We start from the raw sequence: 11,913 nt of genomic DNA on the forward strand, positions 1-11,913 counted from the left end.
CAAAAAAAAAAAAAAAAAAAAAAACCTTGGAAGGGCAGATAGAGAGGGAATATGCATTACTCTGCTGCATATTAACAGATATGGCCTTGCATGCATTTCACACCAGACATCACTACTGTTATAACTGTACATTTATATATACACAGTTCTGAACTCGGTATAAAATGTGCATGATCAAGAATTTGAAAAAAAGAAAAAGATGCATTATTGTTCTTTCTCTCTGAAGCAGTCATGCTGCTCCTATGATGATACATCCTTTGGTTTTTAAAGAAAATACAATTAAAAAGACAGACATGTAAAACGGATAAATAGACACTAGTGTGCAATTCTTGTAAATAAATGCAAATCTTGACGCGATGCAGCTTTAAATATACGCTTGTAGTACGGATGGAAAAATGCAAAGTAATGATTGAGATACATAAAGCTGAATAAATAAAGCCACGATGCCAAGGCATTGTGAAAAGGCCCTGGAAGCCAGCCATCCAAAAATAAAAAACCCAACCCTATTTCAATCTGTGCCCCTTCTTTGCCAAATGTACATGGTGTGCATTTAGCACAGCATGTCCTTTACAAAGAGCAGGAGCAGATGAAGTGAGCAGCCTGAACAATAACACTATTGCTGGTATAATACCACACTGCCACATAATGCAAACATACAATGTTAAAGATCCCTTGTAAGGAAGCAGCTAAACTCAAAACCAGCTGATCGTTTCAGAGCTTTAAAAGGAATAGATCACCTAAAAATTAACATTTTGTCATAATTTACTCACCCTAATATTGTTCCGAACCAATTTCTTTCTTACTTTTCCATTCACTCATAGTGATTTTTTACTACCAAGCTTTGAAAAAAAGCACAATAAAAGTATCATAAAAGTGATCCATATGACTCGTGCAATATATTCCAAGTCTTCCTAAATCACACGATAGCTCAGTGTGAGAAAAAGACTGAAATTTAAACGGTCATTCACTGAAAATCTTGATATATTACTTAAATTTCCCCTTTTAGTTCAGAAACCTATTGCAATGGCTTCAGAAGACTTGGTATAAGGCACAGACGTGGTATGAACCATTTTTATGGTACTTTTTATGTCTATCACTATTCATCCTTATTGCATGTTGTTTCATAGAAACTCTTGAGTTTCAACAACATAAGGACGAATACATTATCATTGTTATTTTAGGTGAACTATTCCGTTAAAATTTTAAAAAAAATTTTTTTAATCTATAATAAATACAGGATGAAGGACACAGCTGCTGTCTAGCTGAGACCAAGGCACACACATAACAGGTCAAGTTTAACAACTAAAATGATTTAGGAACACTGTCAGGAACATTAAGGGTGACCAGCTCTCTAGGGATGCACCAGTGGAAACCGGTTTGAGTGCAAATGTGCCCAATCACAAATCTATCCAGTCCGCATTGCTTTCAGTTCGCTTTAAAAAACAACAACCCAGCAATCACTACCAGAAAGAAAAATGAGAGAGGATTCGCTTAAAAACTTTGCTTGTTTTCTGGTTCTCCAATTATTTAAAAACAGATAGACATTGAATCCTGAGTTATTGTAATTTGTCATTACAAATTAACTGCTGCACTGCATTTGACATTTGTAATAGAACTATTTTTCTCAGAAGAACAGAGAACAACATAACAGTATCTTTGATACTGCAAATGACAAACAATCAATAATTAAATATTTAATTTAGCACATTCAACTTTTTTTTTTACCTTATATTTTTTCATTACTTGAATCGAATTTAAGTCGATTTCTTTGTACTTTTTGAACCAAATTTTTTGGCATGAAGTTTTATACTTTTTTCATTCCATGTCAATGCTACAAAATCCTCTCCAGATGGGCTGTTCCACTAGAGTCACAATTCCCTCGTCTCATTATGAAATTCTCTTCTCTGGATGCCTTTAGAACAGTACGCTCAGTCAGAGTTATGGAAACATCCCAGAGATAACGCGAATGAAACATCCTTGAATGCGAGTCCTGCCGCAGGCAACAGTCTGCGCAGAGGGATGAGTGCAGTTTGGTTTGTCGCTCCTATGTCATCCCCTCCCCCCCGTTAATTCATCTGTTTGTTTCCTGTGCACAGTGGCGAGAGGATCAGGGGGAAGTGGAGGCGGATGCATGGAACTTCACAAACGCGATAGCGGCGAGCTCTTTGCAAAATTCCTCCAGAACAATGACCCCCTCGAGCAACGTCACATGATCAACGCTGTAAGACAAAACATGAACCTCTATATAACAGAAAAACAGATACTCAGCAAAGAAACGATCTCTCTTCAGGGCCAGGCCGTGTGATATATCAAATTTCCATATATTGAATCAAAATATATTCACACTGATTTAATATTAAGAAACATTAATTCATGTTCGAAAATCGCCATCTTTGCTCTCGATTTTTGTGCAAATACAGCTACATACATCCAAGCCTTACCTCATCCCCTCTCGCTCTAGTCCCAGAAGTCTTTTCCTCACCAGCAGGAGTTTAGGGGTGAATTCAGGGATGCGGTGAGTTCTTAACATCAGATCGCCAACCACCTGATCAAACCATCCATATAAACAATGGGTTAAACATTCTATGAGGTGTCTAAATTAAAAACTCTAAATTAATCCTGTCAGAGTTAGTTTCATTTAAATCATCCAACAATAATCTAATATGGTCATCATCAAAGGACAGTCAGCGGTTATATAATGCTGTATGATTAACATACAGTGTAACAGGCTATATGAAGCAGTCCATTTCAAAAGGGCAGGTTTGCACCTTGAAAAATGCTAGGATCATTTTGATTGGTACTAACTGTGTTTACAGTAGTGATTCAGCGTGGAGAACAGCAGACGTACCCTGACGATGACTGAGAAGAGAGACCTGCAGCCTGGCGCCAGGTTAATGTATGGATCCAGCAGGTACTCGTGAAGATGAGCATGAGGCAGCAGAGACAGCTTAGACAACACAGATGTCACCTGCAGGTTAACATCATACGGCTGGATGGAGAGAGAGAGACCAAGAGAGCCATCAGCAGGGCATCCAACACTGTCTTAAAGGTTGCTTAAACAAAAATAAATTGTACAATCTATGTAAAGAAAGGAAATGAGCATTCTAAAATTACAATAAACAAAAATAAAATGTATAATCTATGTAAAGAAAGGAAATTAGCATTCTAAAATTACAAAAACACCATACAAGTATAGAAATAGTACATACAACTTGTGCACTATATTGCATATCTTCTGAAGCAAGACAGACAGACAGACAGATAGATAGATAGATAGATAGATAGATAGGATATAGTGCACAGGTTGTACTAACTCATGCACAATGTGCACAAAGACTCATGTTGGAGTCATTCTGAATGTCACACATATCAGTAAACATCTTAGGTTCACACACCTGATCGAGGAGTCGCCCCATTCTGTCAAACAACACTTTGAGGAAGTGTCCCTCGAAAAAAGGACTGTCCAGATTACACTTCTCAAAGGATTTTGGACTGCTACGCCAGTCCCACTTCTGACAAACTCCACAATAGTCCCGAAACTGTCAACATACAACCAAATATGATTTAAACAGGAAAATATCAAAAAACACTCACAATGCATTATTAGCAACACAAATGTCACTTCAAGAGTATTTGAATATCTATCAAAAAAAAAAAAAAAAGACATTCAGTGCAAATGTCTGATGAGACGTCTGATGAGATGACATCACAATAAATTCACAATGCATTAAACAAAATGAAGTAACATTATAATTATTACTTCATAATTATTCCATTGGTTGCCAAACAGATAAATTTACTCCACTGGTTGTGACAATGTTAGTATGTGACAATGTTGTGACAATGTTTATTTGAACATGCGCTGCATGTTCAAATAAACAGATTTTAATAGCATCACAAAAACTCTTTTTATTCTTTATTATAATAAATATTATAACAATTGTGACACTTTTTTTTGGCAATTATTTTGTGTAGGTCTGTAAACCCTCAAATCAATCCAATGAATGAATAAAACAAAATACATTCAAAAAAAAAAAAATTAAGTAAAAATAAAAATAATAATAATAATTATTATTATTATAAAAATACTGTACTGGCAACCCCAGAGTGCCACTTCAAGAGTATTTAAATATCCATAAAAATAAAGGAGATGAGGTTATGAAATTAAATTATTTTATATTTACTTAATCTTATCTTCATCTTATATAATTATCATGAGGTAAGAGAGTTAACATTTTTAAAGCATTGGTTAATTAAAGCTATGGAATATATTGAATATTCACCATATTTTGTTCTTGTTATTTTATTTATTTCTCACCTGTCTGTGTGCATCTCTCAAGTAGGTGTCATAGCCTGTGCCCTCAACCTGATAAGATGACTTTGCCTCATCAGGCACCAAACACAGGAAACTACAGGGAAAGCACACTCAATTATTATCTAGGAAGCTATTATCTTGTCACAAAACGATAAATCTGGCACATCAGAGCTGGTCAGATGTGACATGAAAAGGTGTCCTATGGTACCTGTTAACTATTTTGTGAACCTCCGTCTTCCCATCAGGCTTGGTGTGTTCTGTGCTTGGTGGCGGAGAGCAGCTTAACCAATCGGGGCTGGACAGTCTGTTATCAGGGGAAAGATCTGAGAACAACGGGTCTTCTTCCAGATCTCTGGGGAAACAATACAAAATATAATTAGATGATTACCTGCATATTACATTTCACAGATATAGCTGCTTTGATCTCTGAAGATACACAAGAGATGGCATAAGAACAAAAATCAAGAAAACAATAGTATAAAGCACAACTACAGCAAAATTATTAAAGGAATAAAGTGTAGTGCAATAACACCATAATATAGTTTTCATAATATAGTCCCATTTATTATAATGAGGGACTATGGATTAATGTCCAGCACATTTTTGATAAATCAAACCCATTTTTGGCTTGTGAGCTATTAAATGCAACTACTTCTTGAACCTTTGTCTTTTAAATGCTTGTTAACAGTGTTTTATAATCAACTCTAGCCCATGCAATCCGCTCCAGTTTGTGATTCAGCACAACAGCTGGATCAGTATGAATGTACTGTTTGCTCATTCGTTTGTCAAAGGCATGATATATTGTTGTTTGTAATTTGATTGTTGTCAGACAGGTTTTCCCAAACACTCTCCCCATTTGCCATTGATCGCCAAACACATAATTCCGTCTTAAATTCAGTTCATCAGACATGATAATGTTGGTATGTTACAATGCATGCTCAAACAGAGCATTGTTTTACAGCGTCACAGAGACTCAGTGTTAAACTTTTCAGGGGAAGTCACCTTACAAAAAATACCCACATCCTTTAATTACTCAATAACTCTAAGTCCCATCACAAACAGTATCATTATACAAAATCCAACCAAAACACATTTAAAAAAAGTATCACTTTGGTTGACTTTCAATTAAGTTTTATTCATTTAGAAATTGCAGCGCATTATGATCTTGCATGTTCTAGAACCATGCAGACACATTGATCAGAATGATCTGGAAGGTTAGCAGCAGTGGAGACAGCAGCTCTTACACAGCGTCATGCGGCTGGCCGTTCTCCATGTGTTCACGCTCCTCTCGTTCCTCTGGCTGTTTGTTCTCCATGTAGTTCCGTTCTTCCAAGCAGCGCAGCACCAGGTTCCGCAGAATGAGCTGGCATGGTTTCTGCAGCAGATGCTCAAAGAGCCGTAGAGTCATGATGCTTATCTAGAACCAGACATAGAACCAGAACTTCATGAACTTAAAAAACATTAAAAATTGCTGCAGAAGATCTATAATGAGTTAACCATCCCATTCATATTCACTATACAATTTAGTACTTCTAACTACTTTGTAAGATTTTAATACTTTCCATGATTTTTGCAGGTCTAGAAATCACCGTTTTAAAACACTTTCATCTAGATCATCTAGTCTAAGGAGGATGAAATGCATTGATTAATGCAGTCATGGCAGCCAGGGTTACCTCATCTGATAAGTGGTCACAATGTTCTATGAGTCTGTGTCTCAGGGGATGCTGGGTAATGCCGGCAAGTGTCTCTGGCCCCGTTTCCTCTCCCAACAGGAAGTAAACGGTTTCCTGAAGCAGGGCCTCTGATGTCACCTGTCTGATGATCCTGTTTAACAGGGCTGTTGAAGTCAGAATGCCAACCTCGGACCTAGAATGAGAAAGTGTGTGAGAAAGAAAAGCTTTTTTACTGTTCAGTTCAAAGCATTGGGGTGCCAGTGCAATTGCAAAGTATGTGAGACTGGCAAACAAACCTGAGATAGCTTACATAACTTACGTTTGCATTAGCCGAGGCTCCATTACGGCAACAAAGAACCGCTCTCTCACAGCCCGGGCCAGAACTGCAGCAGCCGTCTAACGTTACAGAAGAGCAAAACACATGTTAAAAAACCAACACTTCAATATGTGAATTTTCATCCTTCTCTTAGTAAGCCCATCTGATTTAGAAATATGACTGACTTTTTATACATGTTCCTGCCATTTATAGACAGATTGAAGATTTATATTGAGCATGACTCATTTACTGATCTTCGCTTTTTTTTTTTTTTTTCTTCTGCGCCTCTTTAATGAGCTGATCACAATAGTCCAGCCACGATAGGAAAGAAATAAGTGCACGTTTGCCCGCAAAAGCAGCAGCATCTTCCTTTAGATTATACACATCCAACCTACAAATACACATAGACTCATTCAAAACAGATCCATGTATCTCTTGGTAATACAGGGAAAAGTCATTATATATTTGTGATAAGTTTGCTGCCAATAAAAATTAATCATCATCATAAATATTGCAATGATCTAAATGCATTAAGCAATAGGACAGCTATTTTTACAGACTTTTTGATTTAAATTAAATGTAAATAAAAAAATATAGAAATCATGCATACAACATTTTATATTTAGTTAAAATATTATATATGATATATTTTACTTCTTGCATTTTGAATCTAACAGGCAAGAATAGCTATTTGGTCAAAATATATAATAATCAGTTAAAATAATAATAATAATAATTAATAGTATTATTAAATATTTATAAATACATTTACAAAAAAAAAACAATCCATTCATTTTAGTATTGCTCCTAAAACTCAAAAGTGTTAGCAATATAATATAGGTACTAAATTAGATGTCATGTACCCCCAGTTTACAGACTCTACAGTTTCGATGTCAAGAGGGTCCATGGACTGAGGAAGGGCCCGATAGAACTGTGCCAGCCGGCCTGTGAGAAGTTGACTGAGTTCGGTGTTCTCTGTGAGGCATTTGGCTGCAGCTGGCTCAGGCAAACTGACTATCAGCATCAGACCCTCACATGCCTTCACCACAATACGGTCATCCTGAGAAAGAGATAATATCAGTTAACATGCATAGAATCAAAATCATCAGGATGGCTTGACTTGTGTCAGACGGAGAGCTGCACTTACTGGACTCTTAGTGAGGTTAAGAAGGGAGCTGACTAGGTTGTAGTTATCGTTGTTTGGCAGTGTACTGTGGACGGAGGATGGACTAGCTTCCCCTGGGCTGGTGGCTTGACAGGCTGCTGCTTCTAGTGTGGATGTGACCAGACTGGGATTTTGGTTTTGGTGCTGTCCCGTATCTGGAGAACATGGATCCTCTTTCACCAAACCGGCTCCACCGTCTTTAGCAGCCTCCAATTTTTTTGTCTTATTCTGCAGAAACACATGGAGACATGCCAATGGAAGATACAGTCACTGTTCCATAATAAATGCTGCCTACACAAGCAGATCCCATATCTCTCAATCACTCACTTCCAGGAAGAAGTTGACGAGGTAAGGGTCCTGCTTAAGTTTGGCACAGACAGTACACAGAAACTGGATCTCTTCATTCTCTGTAGGAGCAGCCAGAACCTCGCCGCACAGGCGGATCAGTTTCTGTGGAAACACCATCAGATACATCATGCATGGTTGCTTAAGTATTTCAGATGGGGTTTTTTTTACCTTTAAAGTGCAAAGAGAGTTTAAAACTGTAATTCTGATCACCTGTACAGGTCTGTGCACGTTGATGTGAGGCAGGAGTGGTTGGCGAATTCGACCTAACAGCTTGGTGTAGAAACTCAAAACCTGCTGTTTCATTCCAGGAGGGCACTAAGGAGGAGCACACAGGAGAAAAAAGACAAATAAAAGTTTTACTGGTACTTTGAGCTTTAGCTACAAAGATCAAAGATTCACAGGTATTAAGACAATAATCATTTAGTTTACACTACCATTCCAAAGTTTGGAGTCGGTAAGATTTTTTATGTCCTTGAAATAAGTCTCGTTTGATCACCAAAGCTGCATTTATTTAATCAAAATACAATAAAAACAGTAACATTGTGAAATATTATTACAATTGCTTTCTATTTGAATTTATTTTAAAATGTTACTTATTCCTGTGATGGTAAAACGGAATTTTCAGCATCATTACTCCAGTCTTCAGTGTCACATGATCTTTCAGAAATCATTCTAATATGCTGATTTGCTCAAGAAACATTTCTGATTATTATCAATGTTGAAAGCAGTTGTGCAGCTTTATATTTTTTGTGTAAACCATGATTTCATTTTTTTTTTGATGAATAGAATGTTCAAAAGAACAGCAGAAATCTTATAAAATGTCTTTACTGTCACTTTTGATCAATTGAATGTATCCTTGTCGATAAAAGTATTAATTTCTTTAAAAAACGTTACTGACCCCACACTACCCCTTTGAAAGGTAGTGTGTCAAAGCATAAGATAAATTAATATATTGCACATTAATAAATTAATATATTGCACATTAATACTGTCAGTAGGTGGCGTTTGCAGATTTTGCAAAAGGTAGAAATTAAAATTATCGCACATGCAAATGGGTTAAAATTAGTCTTTTCATATAATTTTTTATTGCAAATGTGAGCAAAACTTTATACTGCTATAAAACAAATTAAAATAATGATATATTATTTAAATAATAAAGTACCTATACGGAAAGAAATGTATAGAAAGCCCTTTGGGGCCACTGAATGGTTAACGGCAACCAAACAACATGATATCTCTTCTAGCATTAATATAGAAAGTATGGTCACAGATGTGTGCATTTATCAACATTTCACAAATGCTTTGAACACAGCTCACCAAATCAGCATTTAGAGATTGAATTATACATTTTATAACAATTTGAACCAAAATACTTGTTGAACTATATTACAGGTGTTATTTTAGGTTAACACAAAAGGGCTAATCAACAATCAACTCAACCCATACCACAGGACTGCATTGATTCCAGTTTAGATTACTAAAATAAATGATGAGCTACAATATTAGAGTTATTCATAAAGAATGATTCACTTTCTCTTTCAATATAAATACTCTTTATAGTTTATAGCGATATAATCCAGTGTGAAGGTTCGTTAAATGGGATTGGGACGCTGTGCATTCTGTTCACAGCCAGCAGTTGTTTTCCTAATGAGTCAAAGCAACTGACAGTCTCTCTTACTAAACATGACGCACAGTGAATGAGTAAGTCTCTACTGGACACACAATTTAGAAGAGTCTCTCTGCTCTCTTCCAAAGCCTAGTGAGCTGCCCGCACATGCAGCAATTTTAAGTATTACAGGAACGTAAGTGACACAAAGGCTGTTCCAAAAGTTAGGCATGATTATGCTAATGGCAAACTCTACTGAAACAAACTGTTGAGTGTGCGAGAGCTCCGAATTTATAATTGATGAGGTTCCATTTCAGTTAAGATGCTGTATAAGAAGGTTTTGGATCAGAGCCTACTAAACTAAAAAGCAATCAGATGACGTTTCTCATATTTACACGTCAACAACTGATAGAAACCAGCACTCATTCTAAGTAAAACACTCACATCTGCTTTGCCCAGGGTATAGAGCGTCTCCAGGATCTTGTGGTGGAGAAGATACTCCATACAGGGTCCCGTCTCTCCTGACTCTCTCTCCCTCTCCTCCTGGGTCAGAATATCTAGCATCTGCTCCAGGTGGGAGGGAATGTTGGTGTCGGTCACTGGGGCTTTGTCGTCTACAAAAACGTAAACAGATGATTACATATGGTTCTTTGGTAAAAAAGCACAATAAGCAAGACTGACTATCACTGCATCTCTTACCTGAGGTTTCTATGTAATAATGTGTAATGGCCTTCCAATGATAGACAAAGTCCTCTTGCAATGGCAGTGACGGCGCAAGCTGAATAACAAAATCATAAAAACAAAATGCATCTACTATATATGATATGTATTTTACAATGCATGTATGTGTGTAACACAATCACACCATTACAATATACTACAATGGCTTCTAAAAAAATTCTCCTTAAAATGTCTGAAAGACATGGCATTATATTTATAAAAAAATAAAAATCAAGTGCCCTCTGCTATCAAATGCTGCTTTTCTCAGAATAGGTTTTATAGAACTTTCTGTCAGTTAATTTTAACTGCGTTTTGGTGATTTTAGTAGATGTATTTATTTAGTAATTTTGCCTCAATTTCACAAAGGTGTCCTATGAACATTTCACACCACAAAGTGTCACAATACTTATCTTAATTTTGAACAGCATATCATTTGTTTAGAAAATAATAAACTTATTTTTGAGAAACATTTTGCTCAAAAATAGTACTCGTGCAATCTATCTTTAACATAAATGACAACTGCGTTGATGTTTATCCTCTAATGTAATGACATTTATACAACTAAGTGTCTAAACGCTGTATGGGGACACTTAGTATGTTCATAAAACAATACAGTGTTTGTACTTTGCCAAGGAATATGAATATAAACGTATGCGAATGTGCATTTAGATGTTACCATGTAAAGACAATCGTATCCAATCGTAAGCGAGTCATAGTAACAGCCGTTTTGTTTACATCCTGCAAATGAGCTGCTAGCATGCTAACTGGCTAACGCTGATTAATTTAATGTACATTTCACATTATATAGCTAATGTATCTTATAAAATGTTATAAATATCACTTTAAATTGATTAGAACCCCAAAAGTTTCGCGTACATGAAGAACGTTAGCCAAAACCAGCCGAGAATTGCGCAAGATTTAGCACAGCTGCTAAAATAAATACACAGCAGACAAAGGCTTAATGTGTCCCGACGAATCATAAAAACACAATAAACGACAATCGAGCGGACACACGTGAGGAGACAGTTAAAACAGTTTCAGAGGTTTTGTCTGTCATCTGTTATTTATTACATAAGCTGTTAGCTCATGTGTTTGGCTAACAGGCCTTCAACACATCAACACTAATCGACTCTCACTTCATTATTTTCCTAGTCAAACAGTCATTTAAATATGGTCAGATGTAGTTTTGAAAGCTCTCACCGCCTCGACAGCGTGCTGTAGGATGGAGGTGAATTTGGAGAACATGTTGTTTTTGGACAGGAGGAGTTTTGCTCTGGAGATCTCCTCTCTGTTCCCTCTGCTCCTTCTGCGGTGATCCAGATTGAACGCTTACACTACAACACACTTGAATACATGTGTACTGATAGCGTGCTAGTGTGTATTTACATTTGAACACGCACTGTAATGCAGGTTAAGAAAAACAAGTACTGCTACACTAAAAGAATAATGCGGGTTTGTCTTTTTAAGGCCACGGTGGCACTCGAACAAACACTGAGATCACTGATCACTTCTGCCGAAGCACATCAGACCCCGGCAAACTGAAATATTGAAAAAAAGATCAGCCGATATTTAATTACATGTTGCACTGATATAGTCTTTTATTGGACGTTATAAAAAAACGTTAGGAATTGTTCAAAAACTGAGAAGAAAAAAAAGATTGTAAATAAAAAATGAACAGGACCTATAATGAAAGACGAGGCATTGCACAATTGTTTTAAAATGTCACACATCTTTTAAAACTGTGTACATTGTTGTCCTTATTATTATTAT

At 36.5% G+C, this 11,913-nt stretch overlaps 1 protein-coding gene across 1 annotated transcript; it reads right to left on the bottom strand.

Moving 5' to 3' along the window:
• Positions 1-9: 9 nt before the first annotated feature.
• Positions 10-11,666, bottom strand: LOC107734297 (protein FAM160B1-like). The gene is made up of 17 exons (XM_016546230.1): positions 11,344-11,666; positions 10,123-10,201; positions 9,868-10,037; positions 8,028-8,132; positions 7,797-7,919; positions 7,452-7,697; positions 7,168-7,364; positions 6,583-6,695; positions 6,308-6,386; positions 5,989-6,181; positions 5,560-5,732; positions 4,524-4,667; positions 4,319-4,409; positions 3,396-3,539; positions 2,849-2,989; positions 2,442-2,545; positions 10-2,219 (listed from the first exon to the last, which is right to left on the bottom strand). The coding sequence occupies exons 1-17, from the start codon at positions 11,386-11,388 to the stop codon at positions 2,108-2,110; spliced, it is 2,259 nt and encodes a 752-aa protein (XP_016401716.1). The 5' UTR covers positions 11,389-11,666; the 3' UTR covers positions 10-2,107.
• Positions 11,667-11,913: the final 247 nt, after the last annotated feature.

This window comes from Sinocyclocheilus rhinocerous, unplaced genomic scaffold (genome assembly GCF_001515625.1).
Source record: "Sinocyclocheilus rhinocerous isolate Xijiao unplaced genomic scaffold, SAMN03320098_v1.1 scaffold730, whole genome shotgun sequence".
NCBI lineage: Eukaryota > Metazoa > Chordata > Actinopteri > Cypriniformes > Cyprinidae > Sinocyclocheilus > Sinocyclocheilus rhinocerous.